This window comes from Somniosus microcephalus, chromosome 15, assembly GCF_052327205.1.
Source record: "Somniosus microcephalus isolate GS21.2 chromosome 15, FLI_Smic_1.0, whole genome shotgun sequence".
In the NCBI taxonomy this organism is placed as follows: Eukaryota; Metazoa; Chordata; class Chondrichthyes; order Squaliformes; family Somniosidae; genus Somniosus; species Somniosus microcephalus.
The window spans coordinates 123,664,367-123,686,678 of record NC_141001.1 but is presented as its reverse complement, the minus strand read 5'-3'; the positions used below and the strand labels follow the sequence as shown (position 1 = coordinate 123,686,678).

The window sequence follows — 22,312 nt, the reverse complement described above, 5'->3', positions numbered from 1 at the left end:
CCCTGAGAAGGTGGTGGTGAGCCGCCATCTTGAGCCGCTGCAGTCCGTGTGGTGAATGTACTCCTACATTGCTGTTCGGGAGGGAGTTTCAGGATCTTGAGCCAGCGACGATGAAGGAATGGCCGATATATTTCTCAGTCAGGATGGCGTGTGACTTGGAGGGGAACTTGGAGGTGGTGGTGTTCCCATGCGCCTGCTGCCCTTGTCCTTCTAGGTGGAAGAGGTCGCGGGTTTGGGAGGTGCTGCCGAAGAAGCCTTGGTGAGTTGCTGCAGAGTATTCCATCACACTCCTGACTTGTGTCTTGTAGATGGTGGAAAGGCTTTGGGGAGTCAGGAGGTGAGACATTCGCCACAGAATACCCAGTCTCTGACCTGCTCTTGTTGCCACAGTATTTATGTGGCTGGTTCAGTTAAATTTCTGGTCAATGGTGACCCCCAGGATGTTGATGGTGGTGGTTTCGACAATGGTAATACCATTGAATGTCAAGGGGAGGTGGTTAGACTCTCGCTTGTTGGAGATAGTCATTGCCTGGCACTTCTGTGGTGCGAATGTTACCTGCCACTTATCAGCCCAAGCCTGAACGTCGTTCAGATCTTGTTGCATGTGGGCATGGACTGCTTCATTATCTGAGGAGTTGTGAATGGCGCTGAACACTGTGCAGTCATCAGGGAACATCCCCATTTCTGATCTTATGTTGGAGGGAAGGTCATTGATGAAGCAGCTGAAGATGGTTGGGCCTAGGACACTGCCCTGAGGAACTACTGCAGCGATGTCCTGGGGCTGTGATGACTGACCTTCAGCCACCACAACCATCTTCCTTTGTACTACGTATGACTCCAGCCAGTGGCGAGTTTTCCCCCTGATTCCCAATGACTTCAGTTTTACTAGGGCTCCTTGATGCCACACTCGGTCAAATGCTGCCTTGATGTCCAGGGCAGTCGCTCTCACCTCACCTCAGGAATTCAGCTCCTTTGTCCATGTTTGGACCAAGGCTGTAATGAGGTCAGGAGCCGAGTGGTCTTAGCGGAATGTAAACTGGGCATCCATAAGCTGGTTATTGGTGAGTAAGTGCCACTTGATAGCACTGTCGATGACACCTTCCATCACTTTGCTGATGATTGAGAGTAGACTGATGGGGTAGTAATTGGCCGGATTGGATTTGTCCTGCTTTTTGTGGACAGGACATACCTGGGCAGTTTTCCACATTGTTGGATAGATGCCAGTGTTGTAGCTGTACTGGAACAGCTTGGCTAGAGGCGTGGCTAGATCTGGAGCAGAAGTCTTCAGCATGATAGCCGGCATGTTGTCGGGGCCCATAGCCTTTGCTGTATCCAGTGCGCTCAGCCGTTTCTTGATATCACGTGGAGTGAATCGAATTGGCTGAAGACTGGCTTCTATGATGGTGGGGACCTCAGGAGTAGGCCGATATGGATCATCCACTCAACACTTCTGGCTGAAGATGGTTGCAAACGCTTCAGCCTTGTCTTTTGCACTCACGTGCTGGGTTCCACCATCATTGAGGATGGGGATATTCATGGAGCCTCCTCGTCCCGTTAGTTGTTTTATGGTCCACCACTATTCACGACTGTGCTGTAAACAACTCCAAATCTAATAATCCTGAATCCTATTTGCTTACAGGAACTTGTCCTGTCCCTCTATGGCAGTGTATGTCGCGGGACTGCGAGGTTCTCTCGAATTAAGCACGGTGAGCTGCTGCTTAATCCTAAATATCAAATCATCCCTCGGTATTATCTTTTCAAGAGTTAATACTCCCAAGGTAAGCAGCCTTTCCCCAGTTCTGTACCCCTTAGTTCTCTTGCCTTTATAATAGATTTAAATAATTTGTGGACCTGACTAGTTATAACCTCATAACTTCATGTGGCACCACGTGATTACTGACTTCACTAATCAGTCACCTTTAAAGAACAGAAAGAAGGAATGCCATCCAAGTCCGTCAGTCCACAGCGAGCCATCCAGAGCACCTGTAGGTTTGTTAATGATGTCCCAAGGTCCCTGGAGATTCATTTGGAGAAAATGGAAAATCAATTATTTCTATCTGGCAATTTCTAAGCCATTGGAACTAAAATATTATTTTGATAACTTACAGCAAAAAACTCTCAACATTTCATTCTGGAGGAGTCATTACTGGAACCAATCCAGGAGAGTCCATCCCAAAGGAATCCCATTGCTTTACTTAAGGTCAATAAAGAACCAACAAATGGACTGTACATTTATATCGAGCCTTTTACACCTTCAGGACGTCCCAAAGTGCTTCACAGCCAATACATTACTTTTGAAGCGTAGACAACAATAATAACATCAACTTTGATTTACATCACTTCTTTAACGTAAGGAAGACAGACTGAGGCGCTTCACAAATGGAGGACAGGCTAGAGGGCAGAAATTCAGAGAGATAAACAAAAGCTTGGTTAAAGGGATGACTTGTGAAGGTTTTAATAGATGAAGAAAAAGAGTTGGAGAGTTCCAAAAGTGTTGTTACTGTTCTGTAGGTAAACACAAGGTCCCGCAAGCAACAAATGGGATAAATGCTCAGATTTTGGTGGTGTTGATTCAGGGAAAAAGCTGGCCAGGACACCAGAACTCCCTGCTCTTCAAATAGTGTCATGGGATTGTTCAGCTCCACCTGAACAAGCAGATAGGAATTGAGTTTAACGCCACAACTGAAAGGCAGCACCTCTGACAATACAGCACTCCCTCAGTACTGCCCCTCCGACAATACAGCACTCCCTCAGTACTGACCCTCCGACAATACAGCACTCCCTCAGTACTGCCCCTCCGATAATACAGCACTCCCTCAGTACTGGCCCTCCGACAGTGCAGCACTCCCTCAGTACCGCCCCTCCGACAGTGCAGCGCTCCCTCAGTACTGCCCCTCTGACAGTGCAGCACTCCCTCAGTACTGACCCTCCGACAGTGCAGCACTCCCTCAGTACTGCCCCTCCGACAATACAGCACTCCCTCAGTACTGCCCCTCCGACAATACAGCACTCCCTCAGTACTGCCCCTTCGACAATACAGCACTCCCTCAGTACTGCCCCTCCGACAATACAGCACTCCCTCAGTACTGCACCACCGACAATACAGCACTCCCTCAGTACTGCCCCTCCGACAATACAGCACTCACTCAGTACTGACCCTCCGACAATACAGCACTCCCTCAGTACTGCCCCTCCGATAATACAGCACTCCCTCAGTACTGACCCTCCGACAGTGCAGCACTCCCTCAGTACCGCCCCTCCGACAGTGCAGCGCTCCCTCAGTACTGCCCCTCTGACAGTGCAGCACTCCCTCAGTACTGACCCTCCGACAGTGCAGCACTCCCTCAGTACTGCCCCTCCGACAATACAGCACTCCCTCAGTACTGCCCCTCCGACAGTACAGCACTCCCTCAGTACTGCCCCTTCGACAATACAGCACTCCCTCAGTACTGCCCCTCCGACAATACAGCACTCCCTCAGTACTGCACCACCGACAATACAGTACTCCCTCAGTACTGCACCTCCGACAATACAGCACTCCCTCAGTACTGCACCTCCGACAATACAGCACTCCCTCAGTACTGCCCCTCCGACAATACAGCACTCCCTCAGTACTGCCCCTCCGACAATACAGCACTCCCTCAGTACTGCCCGTCCGACAATGCAGCACTCCCTCAGTACTGCCCCTCCGACAATACAGCACTCCCTCAGTGCTGCACCTCCGACAATACAGCACTCCCTCAGTACTGCCCCTCCGACAATACAGCACTCCCCCAGTACAGCCCCTCCGACAGTGCGGCGCTCCCTCAGTACTGCCCCTCCGACAGTGCAGCACTCCCTCAGTACTGCCTCTCCATCAGTGCAGAGTTCCCTCAGTACTGCCCCTCCGACAGTGCAGCACTCCCTCAGTGCTGCCCCTCCATCAGTGCAGAGTTCCCTCAGTACTGCCCCTCCGACAGTGCAGCACTCCCTCAGTACTGCCCCTCCATCAGTGCAGAGTTCCCTCAGTACTGCCCCTCCGACAGTGCAGCACTCCCTCAGTACTGACCCTCCGACAATACAGCACTCCCTCAGTACTGCCCCTCCGACAACAGCACTCCCTCAGTACTGCCCCTCTGACAGTGCAGCACTCCCTCAGTACTGACCCTCCGACAGTGCAGCACTCCCTCAGTACTGACCCTCCGACAATACAGCACTCCCTCAGTACTGCCCCTCCGACAATACAGCACTCCCTCAGTACTGCCCCTCCGACAGTGCAGCACTCCCTCAGTACTGACCCTCCGACAGTGCAGCGCTCCCTCAGTACTGACCCTCCGACAATACAGCACTCCCTCAGTACTGCCCCTCCGACAATACAGCGCTCCCTCAGTACTGCCCCTCCGACAATACAGCACTCCCTCAGTACTGCCCCTCCGACAGTGCAGCACTCCCTCAGTACTGACCCTCCGACAATACAGCAATCCCTCAGTACTGCCCCTCCGACAATACAGCACTCCCTCAGTACTGCCCCTCCGACAATACAGCACTCCCTCAGTACTGCTCCTCCGACAGTGCAGCACTCCCTCAGTACTGACCCTCCGACAATACAGCACTCCCTCAGTACTGCCCCTCCGACAGTGCAGCGCTCCCTCAGTACTGCCCCACCGACAATACAGCACTCCCTCAGTACGGCCCCTCCGACAGTGTAGCACTCCCTCAGTACTGACCCTCCGACAGTGCGGCGCTCCCTCAGTACTGCCACTCCGACAATACGGCGCTCCCTCAGTACTGACCCTCCGACAGTGCGGCGCTCCCTCAGTACTGCCCCTCCGGCAGTGCGGCGCTCCCTCAGTACTGACCCTCCGACAGTGCAGCACTCCCTCAGTATTGCCCCTCCGACAATACAGCACTCCCTCAGTACTGCCCCTCCGACAGTGCAGCACTCCCTCAGTACTGCCCCTCCAACAATACAGCACTCCCTCAGTACTGCCCCTCCGACAATACAGCACTCCCTCAGTACTGACCCTCCGACAATACAGCACTCCCTCAGTACTGACCCTCCGACAATACAGCACTCCCTCAGTACTGCCCCTCCGACAATACAGCACTCCCTCAGTACTGACCCTCCGACAATACAGCACTCCCTCAGTACTCCCCCTCCGACAATACAGCGCTCCCTCAGTACTGACCCTCCGACAGTGCGGCGCTCCCTCAGTACTGCCCCTCCGACAGTGCAGCGCTCCCTCAGTACTACTCCTCCGACAATACAGCACTCCCTCAGTACTGACCCTCCGACAGTGCGACGCTCCCTCAGCACTGACCCTCCGACAGTGCAGCGCTCCCTCAGTATTGCCCCTCCGACAGTGCGGCGCTCCCTCAGCACTGACCCTCCGACAGTGCGGCGCTCCCTCAGCACTGACCCTCCGACAGTGCGGTGCTCCCTCAGCACTGTCCCTCCATCAGTGCAGAGTTCCCTCAGTACTGCCACTCCGACAGTGCAGCGCTCCCTCAGTCCTGCCCCTCCGACAGTGCAGCGCTCCCTCAGTACTGCCCCTCCGACAGTGCAGCGCTCCCTCAGTACTGCCCCTCCGACAGTGCAGCGCTCCCTCAGTACTGCCCCTCCGACAATACAGCACTCCCTCAGTACTGCCCCTCTGACAGTGCAGCGCTCCCTCAGCACTGACCCTCCATCAGTGCAGAGTTCCCTCAGTACTGCCCCTCCGACAGTGCAGCGCTCCCTCAGTACTGCCCCTCCGACAGTGCAGCGCTCCCTCAGTACTGCCCCTCCGACAGTGCAGCACTCCCTCAGTACTGCCCCTCCGACAATACAGCACTCCCTCAGTACTGCCCCTCCGACAGTGCGGCGCTCCCTCAGCACTGTCCCTCCATCAGTGCAGAGTTCCCTCAGTACTGCCCCTCCGACAGTGCAGCGCTCCCTCAGTACTGCCCCTCCGACAGTGCAGCACTCCCTCAGTACTGCCCCTCCGACAATACAGCACTCCCTCAGTACTGCACCTCCGACAGTGCAGCGCTCCCTCAGTACTGCACCTCCGACAGTGCAGCGCTCCCTCAGTACTGCACCTTCGACAGAGCGGCGCTCCCTCAGTACTGCCCCTCCGACAGTGCGGCGCTCCCTCAGTACTGCCCCTCCGACAGTGCAGCGCTCCCTCAGTACTGCCCCTCCGACAGTGCAGCGCTCCCTCAGTACTGCCCCTACGACAATACAGCACTCCCTCAGTACTGCACTGAAGTGTCATTGTAGATGTTCTGCTCAAGTCTCTGGAGTGGGGTTGAATCCATAACTGCTTGAAATTAATAGCTCATCTCAAAGGGATGCTCATGTTCAATAGGAAGGTAATATAAATCTAGCTGAACCCAGCAGGACCAGTGAAACCTAGCAGAAAGGTAAAGACTCGAGTGTAGTGATGCCAGCATTCACTATTTCACTCGTGATTTATGGATTTTGCACTATTGTTTTGTCGTGCACAATTGAGAAGGATAGCCAGGAGAGAGAGAGAAAAATAATCTTGCTCTCTCCCTCCCTCCCTCCAAATCCCACAAACCGTGCGCATAAGGAGGCGATAGAAAATCAATGAATCAATGACGAGTACTGGCAAGACTGAAAATGTCTTTGGACAGTTCCCACATAGCATGGGAGACCGGAATAAAGCAGAAACCCATTTCACGTTGCACAATTTCACTGCAGCGAGAAGCACGTAGACACAACAAGGCCGTAACACACTTAAGGTGCTCAAATGATGCCATGAACTGAGAGACACAGCTTAAGCAATTTCTCAGGACCCCTTGAACCCTGAGAAACTTGCTCTAAGCTAGTTGACGTCTGTCAGAATCTATCGCGGGAATGGTACTTGTATCCTTTCACTGTGTTGCTGCGTGCTCATCAAGCTGCTCTACTGACTGTTCTATTCCACAGTCACACAGGGAGGTGCACGTTTATGGAAACATGCTACAATCACATGGCTGGTGAAACAGTAAGGGCGAGTCTCGTGTCTGTGTGCACTTCCGGTTGTCACGATTACTGGCCACGCTTATGAACATTTACCATTGAAACTGCCAATGTGAACATTTACAATGGAAGCAAACAGTTGGAGCAAGTAGGTGGCTCTGTGCAGCGAGTTTCTGAGGTCTCTCTCCCAACTGTGTGTGTGTCGGAGGAGCCAGATGAAAGAAACTACACTAAAAACAGAGAATACTGGAAATACTCTGCAGGTCAGGCAGCATCTGTGGAGAGAGAAACAACATTAATGCTTCAGGTCGATGACCTCTCCACAGATGCTGCCTGACCGGCTGAGGGTTTCCAGCACTTTCTGTTTTTATTTCAGATTTCCAGCATCCACAGTACTTTTGTATGAGAGAAACTACACGTTCATTTAGCTTTAGACAAGGTGGCCATGAAGTAACGCACTTAAAGCTGACACGAATAGTCAAAATGCTGCACGGCATTCAAGATAAAAATAGTGAGCAGACAGAGAAATGCTTGACTGCAGCAAGGGTTCTCTGTAATCGTCTTTCGGAGCCATGCATTAAGAGTGTTTTATATGGTTCTCTGCTAGTGACAGGCTTGGGCTGATAAGGGGAAAGTAACATTTGCGCCACACAAGTGCCAGGCAATGACTATCTCCAACAAGCGAGAGTCTAACCACCGCCCCTTTCATTCAACTGTATTACCATTGCCGAATCCCCCACCATCACCATCCTGGGGGTCACCATTGACCAGAAACTTAACTGGACCAGCCACATAAATCTGTGTCAACAAGAGCAGGTTAGAGGCTGGGTATTCTGCGGCGAGTGTCTCACCTCCTGACTCCCCAAAGCCTTTGCACCATCTACAAGGCACAAGTCAGGAGTGTGATAGAATACTCTCCACTTGCCTGGATGAGTGTAGCTCCAACAACACTCAAGAAGCTCGACACCATCCAGGACAAAGCAGCCCACTTGATTGGCTCCCCATCCACCACCTTAAACATTCACTCCCTCCACCACCAGCGCACCGTGGCTGCAGTGTGTACCATCTACAAGATGCACTGCAGCAACTCGCCAAGGCTTCTTCGGCAGCACCTCCCAAACCCGTGACCTCGACCACCTAGAAGGACAAGGGCAGCAGGTGCATGGAAACACCACCACCTCCAAGTTCCCCTCCAAGTCACACACCATCCTGACTTAGAAGTATATCGCCGATCCTTCATCGTCACTGGGTCAAAATCCTGGAACTCCCTCCCTAACAGCACTGTGGGAGTACCTTCACCACACGGACTGCAACGGTTCAAGAAGGCGGCTCACCACCACCTTCTCAAGGGCAACTAAGGATGGGCAATAAATGCCGGCCTTGCCAGCGAGGCCCACATCCCATAAACGAATTTTTAAAAAGAGCCACGAGCAGCATGCATTATATTCAAGGTCACAAAACATCAAGGATGTTCTAGCAGGGTCTACTGCACAAGGATTTGATAATGCAGCCACACACAAAGTCTGGTATTTCACAAAGTTGCTGAATGAGAGTTATTAAATGTCGAAAGAAATGACACAAATGGTGTGCAGCTTTGCACTGATTATCAAGGCCTCCCAGATACAAATATAGGATGGTGATGGTGGGGGATTCGGCGATGGGTAATGCCGTCCTTACGGGCTCCGTGCGTACCAGGCAGCTAAGTGTCCTTTGCTGCTTGGTGCGCTCGGCTCGTTAAGAAAAAAGCATTTCACTGACTGGATTTCACTTGTTGTATTTGGTTATGTGACAAATAAAATTGAAATTGAAATTGAATTGTGTGTACAGAGAAAACATTTTGTTCTGGAATAGGCAAGAAAAGCAGCAGATCTCACCAGATAACTAAATATTACATTTCCAAGAAGTCCCTGCAATAATATTTAAAATTAAATGTTCCCCAACTGGCTCAGTTGGGAAACAGACAACCCAGAGTTGAACGCTGCGGAGCAGTAAGAAAGGTCCCAGGTCCGATCCCTGGCCTGTGCCAAGGTAGCCAATCACAGCCAGGCTGTGGGTACAGGCACTGCAGTGGACGTCACCGTCCTGGCAGAGGTCACGTGCAGATTTTGGATTCTAAATCTTCATTCTCATATAGGGATCCATCTAATGGTCTTTCCCACCCTCTGTCCTCGTCCTCTTTTCCACCTCCACGATGGGTGGCATTGCCTTCAGTTGTCTCAGCCCCACTCTCTGAAGCTGCCCCCTCTCCACCCCCTGACCCAGCAACAACTTAGATTTATATAGCGCCTTTAATGTAGTAAACCGTCCCATGGTGCTTCACAGGAGCGTTATCAAACAACATTTGACACCGAGCCGCTTAAGGAGATACTGAGGCAGGTGACCAAAAGCTTGGTCAAAGAGGTCGGTTTTAAGGAGCATCTTAAAGGAGGAGAGAGAGGTAGAGAGGCGGAGAGGTTTAGAGAGGGAATTCCAGAGCTTAGGGCCCAGGCAACAGAAGGCATGGCCGCCGATGGTGGAGCGATTCAAATCGGGGAAGTGCAAGAGGCCAGAATTATAGGTGCACAGAGATTTGGAGGGGTGTAGGGCTGGAGGAGGTTACAGGGATAGGGGCCCCGATTTTCTGCCAGCCGTCTGGCGGTTTTCCAGGCGGTTGGGGGCCGAAAATCGCCGAAAAAGCGGGTCGCGACCCCCCCCCCGCCTGATTCCCCACCCCGTCTGACTTTCGGACCGCCGTTTCTCCGCGACCCGCTTCAGTCCCGGCCGCCGCTGGCAGGACTGGCCGTCGGAACACAAATCACCAATTATTACCTTGTTTAAGTAGATTTTAAGGGGCCGTTGCGATTTTGGGGCTTTCCCCACGTGAAACACGCCTGCGGGGAACCCCGCTGATAAGACGTGGCGTGAAAACAGTTGGCTTGCTTGCTTGCAGCTGCAGGTCAATGAGGACTGAAGAGGTTTAAACAGGCAGCATTTGCAGGCTGCAGGACCTTGTTGATGAAGGCTTGGGGGAACTTTTTGAAGGCTTAGGCACAGCTGTAGAAAGTTGGAGCCTCACACACTTCTCCAGTGTGAGCTCCTGGGAAGCCCCTCTCACCACCCTAACTCAGCGCCTCCTCAACGGAGGCATCTGCCAGAAGCATGGAAGGCCTTTGGGACCTTCCCTTCCTGGCATTAGAGGATCTCCAACAGCAGAGGAGGCTGGAGCAACTCCAGCAACAGCATCACCAGCAACACCAGCAGCACCAGCAGGAGCGGCAGGCTGCGGCTCACCCACCTGAGGCAGCACAGGCCAGAAGGGGTCAGCGCATGGAAGGCTGTCGGCGCAGGAGATACCCCCCAAATAGGGTGTACAGACACAGGGTCAGCTACCTCAACATGACTGAGCAGCAGTGTCAGAGGCGGCTCCGACTTTCACGAGAGGTTGTGACTGACATCTGCGCAATGCTGCGGCAAGACCTGGAGCCCAGAGCACCAGGTCCACACTACTTGCCAGTGGCCATCAAAGTCACCACCGCACTCAACTTTTATGCCTCAGGCTCCTTCCAGGGATCAGCAGCAGACATCAGCGGCATCTCCCAGGCGGCCACACACACATGCATCACGCAGGTAACCGATGCCCTCTTTGCCATCGCGCACAATCACATCCATTTCACCAGGGATCGCGCAAGTGTGAGGGCGCGAGCGCGTGGATTCGCTCAGCTGGCAGACTTTCCAAGGGTGCAGGGCGTCATTGACTGCACAAATGTGGCCCTTAGGGCCCCCCACCGCAATCCAGGAGTTTTTGTCAACCGCAAGGGCTTCCACTCCCTTAACGTTCAGCTGGTGTGTGACCACAAGGAGGTGATTTTGCATGTTTGTGCCAGGTTCCCTGGCAGCTGCCATGACTCCTTCATACTGCGCCAGTCTACTGTGCCTCTGCTATTCAGTCTGCCAAACGAACTTCAAGGATGGCTACTTGGAGACAAGGGATATCCCCTGCGCTCTTGGCTAATGACGCCGTTGAGGAGACCAGCCAGCGAAGCTGAGGAGCGCTACAACTCCAGCCACATTACCACCAGATGCATTATCGAGCAAACCATCGGATTGCTGAAGATGCACTTCAGATACCTCGATAGATCAGGTGGAGCCCTACAGTACTCATCAGCCAGGGTCTCCAAAATCGTTGTGGTATGCTGTGTGCTTCACAACATGGCACAGCGTCGTGGCTTGCCGATTCCACAGGACCAAGAGGCATCTCACAGAGCTGCCTCGGATGAGGATGATGCTGAGGAGGAGGAGGAGGACAGAAACGAGTATCCTGCAGAGGCCCGCCAACCAACGGCACCAGTGCGCGAGAACATTGCTGGGCGGAATGCAAGGAACGCACTCATCCTGTGCAGATTTGCGTAGCCTGGAACATCAAACACTGCAGCCTCACTGCTTCTGAATTGACCATGGACAGTGGCCCATGCCTGCACTTTCCAACAACTTTGACCAGCTTGCAGTCATCTGCAAGTTATCCTAACGCCTCTATGTGACATCCCCATTCGCCAAATGACAGACGTCATAACTGCAGCAGTTGGCACCAGATTTTTTATGCACAGGAAAATGATGGCATTAAAACTATTTACAAGACTGGATGGTGGAATAGTTATGTGAATGTGAGCATAGAGAGAGACGGAATGGGTAAGGGTGCATGGATGTGACTGTGAAGTGGGAGGTGGAAGAAGAGATTGCTGAAGCTGAGTGCTGTTGGGGAAAGGCAATGGGGATCAGGTTGAGGGTGATGGAAACTTCATACTTGCTTTCCCTGTGCGGTGAAGGTCATGGAAGCGCTTCCTGCACTGCAGCCAGGTGCGACGGGTGACACCCAGAGAGTTTACCTCTGCTGCCACCTCCATCCAGGCAGCCGTGGACTCTTTGGGAGGCCTCTTCCTCCCTGAGCGAGGGTAGAGGACCTCCCTGTGGGCCCTTACCCCATCCACCAAGGTCTACAATGATGTCTCGTTGAATTTGGCCGCAGCTCGGCCTCTGCCGCTGGCAGCAGCTGGTGCAGGCTCCTCTGCCATTGTGCAAGAGTGGTTGAGAAGCCTGCAGAGGTGGAGAAGCTTGCTGGACACTTTGAAAGCACCACGAATGATGACATCATACTGTGGGGCTTTCTGACACGAATTGGACAATTAGCAAGGCTGCCCACATGCTGGGAATTAATTGGCCACTTGAGGGAAAATTGCGTGGAGCTGGCTGACACATTTTTTTGTGTGTCAGAAACCCCACATTCGGGGAAACCCGACCATTTCCCACACAAGCCAAAAATCGGGCCCAGGGAGGGGCGAGGACATGGAGGGATTTGAAAACAAGGATGAGAATTTTTAAATCGAGGCACTGCTTAATCAGGAGCCAATGTAGGTCAGCGAGCACAGGGGAGATGGGTGAACAGGACTCAGTGCGAGTTAGGACACGGGCAGCCGAGTTTTGGATAAGTTCGGTTTATGGGGGGTGGAAGATGGGAGGCCGGCCAGGAGTGCGTTGGAATAGTCACGTCTAGAGGTAACAAAGGCATGGATAAGAACATAAGAAATAGGAGCAGGAGTCGGCCACTCGGCCCCTCGAGCCTGCTCCACCATTCAATAAGATCATGGCTGATCATCGACCTCAATGCCACTTTCCCGCACTATCCCCATATCCCTTGATCCCCCTAGAGTCCAAAAACCTATCGATCTCAGCCTTGAATATACTCAACGACTGAGCCTGCACAGCCCTCTGGGGCAGAGAATTCCAAAGATTCACCGCCCTCTGAGTGAAGAAATTCCTCCTCATCTCGGTCTTAAATGGCCTACTCCTTATCCTGAGACTATGGCCCCTAGTTCTCGACTCTCCAGCCAGGGGGAAACAACCTCTCCGCATCTACCCTGTCAAGGGGAGGAGGAGATAAGGAGAATTTTTTAAACTTCACTCTACCACCTTCCATCCTGCTCCACCTCCTCCCACCCCAACTCACTATCTTCCCCTCCTTTGGTCTACTACGTAACAGTTCTCCCTGGCTCAGTTATCAGCCTTGCTGTAACCCCACATCACTAAGACTACACTTGGTCTTGATTCTCTGTGTGGAATGTCATGGGAAATCGACCAGTGTTTGTAACAAAGTTTGTTTACAACACACAGGCGATATTTGTTCTGGAGATGGGAGCATCGCTGGCAAGGCTGGCATTTATTGCTCGTCCCCAGTGGAGCTCGTTTCACTTCAAATCTGTTTGTAGTGGCACGTTCTTTCCAGGGGTGGGGAGGGAAATGTATGTGGTGATGTAACCGCGGCCCTGCACTGCATAAAGACATAGGGGGTGATGTTGGGACCCATTGGGCTCAGTGGCAGGAGGCAGAGGGTGATGGTCGAAGGTTGTTTGTGTGACTGGAAGCCTGTGTCCAGTGGTGTACCGCAGGGATCGGTGCTGGGTCCATTGGGCTCAGTGGCAGGAGGCAGAGGGTGATGGTCGAAGGTTGTTTGTGTGACTGGAAGCCTGTGTCCAGTGGTGTACCGCAGGGATCGGTTGCTGGGTCCCTTGCTGTTTGTAGAGTACATTAATGATTTCGATGTGAATGTAAAAGGTATGATCAGTAAGTTCGCAGATGACACGAAAATTGGTGGAGTGGTAAATGGCGAGGAGGGAAGCCTCAGGCTACAGGACAATATAGACGGGATGGTTAGATGGGTAGAACAGTGGCAAATGGAATTTAACCCTGAAAAGTGTGAGGCGATGCATTTTGGGAGGACAAACAAGGCAAGGGAATACACAATGAATGGTAAGACCCTAGGAAGGACAGAGGATCAGAGGGACCTTGGTGTGCATGTACATAGATCCCTGAAGGCAGCAGGACAGGTAGATAAGGTGGTTAAAAAAGCATATGGGATACTTGCCTTCATTAGCCAAGGCATAGAATATAAGAGCCGGGAGGTTATGATGGAGCTGTACAAAACGCTAGTTCGGCCACAGCTGGAATACTGTGTGCAGTTCTGGTCACCACACTATAGGAAGGATGTGATTGCATTGGAGAGGGTGCAGAGGAGATTCACCAGGATGTTACCTGGGCTGGAGCACTTCAGCTATGAAGAGAGACTGGACAGGCTGGGGTTGTTTTCCTTAGAGCAGAGAAGGCTGAGGGGGGACCTGATTGAGGTGTACAAAATTATGAGGGGCATAGATAGGGTAGATAGAAAGGAACTTTTTCCCTTAGTAGAGGGGTCAATAACCAGGGGGCATAGTTTCAAGGTAAGGGGCAGGAGGTTTAGAGGGGATTTGAGGAAAAACTTTTTCACCCAGAGGGTGGTTGGAATCTGGAACTCACTGCCTGAAAGGGTGGTAGAGGCAGGAACCCTCACAACATTCAAGAAGCATTTAGATGAGCACTTGAAACGACACAGCATACAAGGCTACGGACCAAGTGCTGGAAAATGGGATTAGAATAGATGGGGCTTGATGGCCGGCGTGGACATGATGGGCCGAAGGGCCTCTTTCTGTGCTGTATAACTCTATGATTCTATTTCCGGGGAGGAACTGGGCGGTCCACTTGCCATGATGGGATTTGAACTCATCAACTCTGGATTGCTAGGCCAGTATCAGAACCACCATTCTGCCACACCACACAAATCAAACAGCAGAAAATGAATTCTGATTCCACACAGTAATCTGCTTTCGAAAAGAAACAAGGCAGCTGCCAACTCAGAATAGTAAATCCTCCAGAACGTACACACCGATTTGCATTTCTCACTGTAGAAAAGGAATTCCTTCCTCACACAACATGCTAAATTATTGTAAAGCTGTGTTAGAATTTTACATAAATGAAACATGTATAAGCAATTTATTTCTGAAGGTTTTTGTGGAAGGAAGCTACCCAATTTAAAATCTATTATTTTTCACGCTCTGTGACAGATGCCAGTTTCTGAGAGAGGATGCCGTTTCCATTTTCTGCACATGGTGTTGGCATCAGGCATGGGCTACCTGCAGAGAGTATTCTGTCTGAACCAGTACATGATCATAAACATTACTGAATGCCATCGCGAGAGCTCCATCCCCACGGCACCTTCAGCAAGTCAAAGCGGTCTTCTGAGGGGAGCTCAGGATAGGCCACGAATACAGCCTTGCTGACACCACCCATATCCCCGGAACAAATCAATAGCGAAAGAACAGTCCTGACTTATAATAGGATATTACCATTTGCACCCTAAGCACTAGAATTCTACTGGATTTTGATTGCATTGAATCTAACAATGTGCATTGATTGTCATCTATAGTATAGGGCCGGAGTTTGTTGGGAAAATAATGGCAAGATTGATGCGCGCGCCGTTATTAATATGGAAATTGTCCAGCAACTCCGTCAGTTGCGAATGGCCACAAGTTGCCGGACGATTTGCGCCCCTCCGCCGTTAGCCTCACGAAAATGGCAGCTCACCCTCAACCTCCCTGTGAGTTTCAGGAAATTGCGGCATTTGCGCGGAAGTACCCATTAAACTCGTCACAGAAAGTTAGGGCTGGTACTTAGTAATGTAAGGACAGAGGGCATCAGCACCCGACCATATTGCTGCCCGAGAGGCCAGGGATAGCCTCACCATGGCCAGATTTACTTCACTTGATGCTGTACACCCTGGCTGCTACATGATGCGCCAGGTTGGCACCACCCCACACCAACACCATAAAGTATCCCTACAATGCCCAAGCCATTCCTTTCACACTCATGACCATTGAGGGGGGTACCGTTATGTCTCACCATTCACTACAATTCACTAAGCCACTTCCAAAGGTGCACACAGATCTGTCCAAGAACGCAAAGTGTTGAAAATAAGGGTTTCAATATTTGACACCACGTTAACAGAAACTTGGGCACGAGTGATCATCGTATTATGAGATTTAGATTGGAAATGGAAAGGAGCAAGGAACAACCTAGAGTGGAACTTCTAAACTGGAATAGGACTAACTTCAATGGGATGTGAAAGGATCTAGCCAGGGTAAAATGGAACCAAAGACTGACAGGAAAAGCTGTAACGGAGTTGCAATGTAAGTTGGTATAAACATAGAAACATAGAAAAATAGGAGCAGGAGTCGGCCATTCAGTCCTTCGAGCCTGCTCCGCCATTCAATATGATCATGGCTGATCCTCTATCTCAATACCATATTCCCGCTCTCTCCCCATACCCCTTGATGCCTTTTGTGTCTAGACTTCTATCTATCTCCTTCTTAAATATATTCAGTGGCTTGGCCTCCACAGCCTTCTGTGGTAGAGAATTCCACAGGTTCACCACCCTCTGAGTGAAGAAATTTCTCCTCATCTCAGTCCTAAATGTCCTACCCCGTATCCTGAGACTGTGACCCCTCGTTCTAGACCCCCCCAGCCAGGGGAAACATCCAGTCTGTCTAGCCCCGTCAGAATTTCATACGTTTCAATGAGATCCCCTCTCATTCTTCTAAACTCTATAGAATACAGGCCTAGTCGACCCAATCTCTCCTCATACGACAGTCCTGCCATCACAGGAATCAGTCTGGTGAACCTTCGCTGCACTCCCTATATGGCAAGTATATCCTTTCTTAGGTAAGGAGACCAAAACTGCACACAGTACTCCAGGTGTGGTCTCACCAAGGCCCTGTATAACTGCAGTAAGACATCCTTGCTCCTGTACTCAAATCCTCTTGCAATGAAAGCCAACATACCATTTGCCTTCCTAACTGCTTGCTGCACCTGCATGTTTGCTTTCAGTGACTGGTGTACAAGGACACCGAGGTCATTTCCCAATCTATCACCATTTAAATAATACTCTGCCTTTCTGTTTTTCCTACCGAAGTGGATAACTTCACATTTATCCATGTTATACTGCATCTGCCATGTATTTGCCCACTCACTCAACTTGTCTAAATCGCCTTGAAGCCTCTTTGCATCCTCCTCACAACTCACAATCCCACCTAGTTTCGTGTCATCAGCAAACTTGGAAATATTACATTTGGTTCCCTCATCCAAATCATTGATATATATTGTGAATAGCTGGGGCCCAAGCACTGATCCCTGTGGTACCCCACTAGTTACAGCCTGCCAACCCGAAAAAGACCCATTTATTCCTACTCTCTGTTTCCTGTCTGTTAACCAATTTTCAATCCATGCCAGTATATTACCCCCAATCCCATGTGCTTTAATTTTGCACACTAACCTCTTATGTGGGACTTTATCAAAGGCCTTCTGAAAATCCAAATACACTACATCCACTGGTTCTCCCTTATCTATTCTACCAGTTACATCCTCAAAAAACACCAGTAGGTTTGTCAAACACAATTTCCCTTTCATAAATCCATGTTGACTTTGTCGAATCCCGTTGATATTTTCTAAGTGTCCTGTTATCACATCCTTTATAATACGCTAGTATTTTCCCTACTACTGATGTTAGGCTAACCGGTCTCTAGTTCCCTGTTTTCTCTCTCCCTTTTTTAAATAGTGGGGTTACATTTGCCACCCTCCAATCTACAGGAACTGTTCCATAATCTATAGAATTTTGGAAGATGACAACCAATGCATCCACTATTTCCACGGCTACCTCTTTCAGTATTCTGGGATGCAGGTTATCAGGCCCTGGGGATTTATCCACTTTCAGTCCCATTAATTTCTCCAGCACTATTTTTTACTAATACTAATTTCCTTTAATTCCTCCTTCTCACTAGACCCTTGGTTCCCTAGCATTTCTGGGAAGTTATATGTGTCCTCTTCCGTGAAGACAGAACCAAAGTATTTGTTTAATTGCTTTGCCATTTCCTTGTTCCCCATTATAAATTCTCCCGTTTCTGACTGTAAGGGACCTACATTTGTCTTCACTAATCCTTTTCTTTTTATATACTTGTACAAGCTTTTACAATCCGCTTTTATGTTCCTTGCAAGTTTACTCTCATACTCTATTTTTTCTCTTCTTAATCAATCTCTTGGTCCTTTTTTGCTGAATTCTAAACTGCTCCCAATCCTCAGGCTTGCTACTTTTTCTGGCCACTTTATATGACTCCTCTTTGGATCTAATACTATCGTTAATTTCTTTTGTTAGCCATGGTTGGGCCGCTTTTCTTTTTGTGTTTTTGCGCCAGAAAGGAATGTATAACTGTTGCAATTCATGCATTCGTTCCTTAAATGTTAGCCATTGCCTCTCCACCGTCATGCCTTTTAATGAAGCTCCCCAATCTATCACAGCCAACTCACACCTCATACCTTCGTAGTTTCCTTTGTTTAGATTTAGAACCCTAGTTTTGGATTGGACTTCTTCACTTTCCATCTTAATGAAGAATTCTATCATGTTATGGTCACTCTTCCCTAAAGGACCCCGCACAACAAGATTATTAATTAACCCCTTCTCATTGCACATTACCCAATCTAGGATAGCCTGTTCCCTAGTTGGCTCCTCAACGTACTGGTCTAAAAAACCATCTCGTACACACTCCAGGAATTCATCCTGCACAATATTATTGCTAATTTGGTTTGGCCAGTCTATATGTAGATTAAAGTCACCCATGATTACTGTAGTACCCTTATTACATGCATTTCTAATTTCCTGTTTGATGCCATCCCCTACATTACCACTACTGTGTGGAGGCCTATAGACAACTCCCACCAATGTTTTCTGCCCCTTGTTGCTTCTTAGCTCCACCCAGACTGACTCTACATCTTTATTTTCTGAGCCAATATCCTTTCTCACTATTGTTCTGATTTCATCCTTTACTAACACCACCCCACCTCCTTTTCCATTTTGCCTGTCCTTCCTAAATATCGAATATCCTTGGATATTCAGCTCCCAGCCTTGGTCACCCTGCAGCCATGTCTCCGCAATCGCAATTATATCGTATCCGTTTTCATCTATTTGTGCTGTTAATTCGTCTACTTTATTACGAATGCTTCGTGCATTCAGATACAGTGCCTTTAGATTTCTCTTTTTAACATTTTTAGACATCTTAACATTTTTTGTACTATGGCCCTATTTGTCTTATTACCATTTTTTCTTACCCGGACTCTATTTGTTAGTGCACTCCTTTGTTTGTACACTCTGACCCTTCCTGACACAATCTGTTATCCTTACCCCAATCACTTTCCTGCACTGCTTCCTTGTCTTTTCTCTTTAGCTTCTAGATTTCTCTCCACCGGGATCCCCCCCCCCCTTATTTAGTTTAAAGCCCTATCTACCTCCCTAGTTATTCGATTTGCTAGAACTCTGGTCCCAGCATGGTTCAGGTGTAGTCCATCCCAACAGAACAGCTCTCTTTCCCCAGTACTGGTGCCAGTGCCCCACGAATCGAAACCCACTTCTCCCACACCAATCTTTGAGCCACGCATTCACCACCCTGACCCTATTGACCCTATGCCAATTTGCTCGTGGCTCCGGTATAATCCAGAGATTATGGCCTTTGTGGTTCTGCTTTTTAATTTAGTCCCTAGCTGCTCAAACTCTCTCAGCAGAACCTCTTTCTTTGTCCTACCTATGTTGTTGGCACCTACGTGGTCCACGACAACTGGATCCTCCCCTCCCACTCCAAGTTCTTCTCCAGCCCGGAGGAGATTTCCTTTACCCTGGCACAGGGTAGGCAACATAGCCTTCGAGACTCACGCTCCTGGCTGCAGAGAACAGTGTCTATCCCCCTAACTATACTGTCGCCTACTACAACCACCTTCCTTTTTACTCCCCCCACTTGAACGGCTTCCTGTACCACGGTGCCGTGGTCAGTTTGCTGGTCCTCCCCGCACTTGTCCACAAGTGTTGCGAGAACTTCGAATCTATTGGACAAGTGCAGGGACAGTAAGGATGTGCAGGAGTAGGGTAGGGAAGGCAGAGTGATGGGGATGTGATGAGTGGCACAGCAGGATAAGGCTGAGTGTGGCTTTGTACTAACTTTTCATGATCTACTGAGATCATTGAAAGGTTTGCGCCACTGCAGCCTGGTCCTCCTGACCACACAGAAACATATAGAAACATAGAAGATAGGAGCAGGAGTAGGCCATTCGGCCCATCGAGCCTGCTCCGCCATTCAATGCGATCATGGCTGATCATCCAAATTCAGTACCCGGTCCCTGCTTTCTCCCCATAACCCTTGATCCCTTTAGCCTTAAGAAATATATCCAACTCCTTCTTGAATATATTTAATGAACTGGCCTCCACCGCCTTCTGTGGTAGAGAATTCCACAGGTTCACCACTTCCTGGGTGAAGAAATTCCTCCTCATTTCTGTCCTAAATGGCCTACCCTTTATCCTTAGACTGTGTCCCCTGGTTCTGGACTCCCCGACCATCGGGAACATCCTTCTTGCATCGAGTCTGTCCAGTCCTGTCAGAATTTTATAAGTTTCAATGAGATCACCTCTCATTCTTCTAAACCCCAGCGAGTACAAGTCCAATCGACGCAATCTCTCCTCATACGTCATTCCTGCCATCCCAGGTATCAGCCTGGTGAATCTTCGCTGAACTCCTTCCATGGCAAGAACATCCTTCCTCAGATAAGGCGACCAAAACTGCACACAATACTCAAGATGTGGTCTCACCAAGGCCCTGTACAACTGCAGCAAGACATCCTTGTTCCTGTATTCAAACCCTCTTGCTACGAAGGCCAACATACCATTTGCCTTCTTAACCGCCTGCTGCAGCTGCATGCTTACCTTCAGCGACTGGTGCACAAGGACACCCAGGTCTCGTTGCACATCCCCTTCTCCCAATCTATTGCCATTTAGATAATAATCCGCCTTCCTGTTTTTGCCACCAAAGTGGATAACCTCGCATTTATCCACGTTATATTGCATCTGTCATGTTTCTGCCCAACATGTCCAAATCATCCTGGAGTTTCTCGACATCCTCCTCACAGCACACACACCTACCCAGCTTTGTGTCGTCTGCAAATTCGGAGGTATTACATCTAGCTCCCTTGTCCAGATCATTTATATATATTGTGAATAGCTGGGGTCCAAGGACCGATCCTTGCAGTACCCCACTAGTCACTGCCTGCCATTTGGAAAAAGACCCGTTTATTCCAACTCTTTGCTTTCTGTCTGCCAACCAGTTCTCTATCCAAGTCAATACCTTGCCCCCAATCCCATGTGCCTTAACTTTACACGCTAATCTCTTATGCGGGACCTTATCGAAGGCCTTCTGAAAGTCCAGGTACACCACATCCACTGGTTCTCCCTTATCTATTTTACCAGTTACATCCTCAAAAAATTCCAGTAGATTCGTCAAGCACGATTTACCTTTTGTGAATCCATGTTTACTTTGTCCGATCCTGTCACTGTTTTCCAAGTGCTCCGCTATTACATCTTTTATAATGGACTCTAGCATTTTCCCCACTACCGATGTCAGGCTTACCGCTCTGTAATTCCCCGTTTTCTCTCTACCACCTTTTTTGAATAGTGGGCTAACATTAGCTACCCTCCAATCCATGGGTTCTGTTCCAGATTCCATCGAATGTTGGAAGATGATCAGCAATGCATCTACTATTTCTAAGGCCACTTCCTTAAGTACCCTAGGATGTAGATTATCAGGCCCTGGGGATCTATCGGCCTTCAGTCCCATCAATTTCCCTAACACCATTTCCCTACAAATACTGATTTCATTCAGTTCCACTCTTTCATCAGACCCTATGTTTCCCGGCATCTCTGGGAGGTTATTTCTGTCCTCCTTTGTGAAGACAGAACCAAAATATGTATTTAGTTGGTCTGCCATTTCTTTGTTCCCCATTATAAATTCCCCTGATTCTGACTGCAAGGGACCTACGCTTGACTTCACCAATCTTTTTCTCTTCACATATCTATAAAAGCTTTTACAATCAGTTTTTATATTCCCTCCAAGCGTACTCTCATATTCTATTTTCCCCATCTTAATTAATCCCTTTGTCCTCCTTTGTTGAATCCTAAACTGCTCCCAATCCTCAGGATTATTGCTTTTTCTGCCCAATTTATATGTCCTCTCCTTGGATCTTATGCTATCCCTAATTTCCCTTGTTAGCCACGGTTGAGTCATCTTTTTTGCTTTATTTTTATGCCAAACTGGGATGAACAAATTCTGTAGTTCATCCATGCGGTCTTTGAATGTTTGCCATTGCCTATTCACCGTCAACCCTTTGAGTGAGACTCCCCAGTCAATCCTCCCCAACTCGCGCCTCAGACCATCGTAGTTTCCTTTATTTAAATTTAGGACCCTAGTCTCTGAGTCAACTACTTCATTCTCCATCTTAATGAAGAATTTGATCATATTATGATCGCTCCGACCCAAGGGGCCTCGTACAACAAGATTGCTAATTAATCCTTTCTCGTTACATAATACCCAGTCTAAGATGGCCTGATCTCTGGTTGGTTCCTCGACATATTGGTCCAGGAAACCATCCCGTAAACACTCC

The 22,312-nt window shown here is 49.5% G+C and overlaps 1 protein-coding gene across 6 annotated transcripts in view; it reads right to left on the bottom strand.

Moving 5' to 3' along the window:
• Positions 1-22,312, bottom strand: part of lrrc56 (leucine rich repeat containing 56) — a 235,646-nt gene that overhangs the window by 99,102 nt on the left and 114,232 nt on the right. For all 6 annotated transcript variants that reach the window (XM_086008403.1, XM_086008398.1, XM_086008400.1 and 3 more), the window contains one exon: positions 1,918-2,014. In XM_086008403.1, the coding sequence (XP_085864529.1) occupies positions 1,918-2,014 (97 nt within the window). The remainder of the gene's footprint in view (positions 1-1,917; positions 2,015-22,312) is intronic.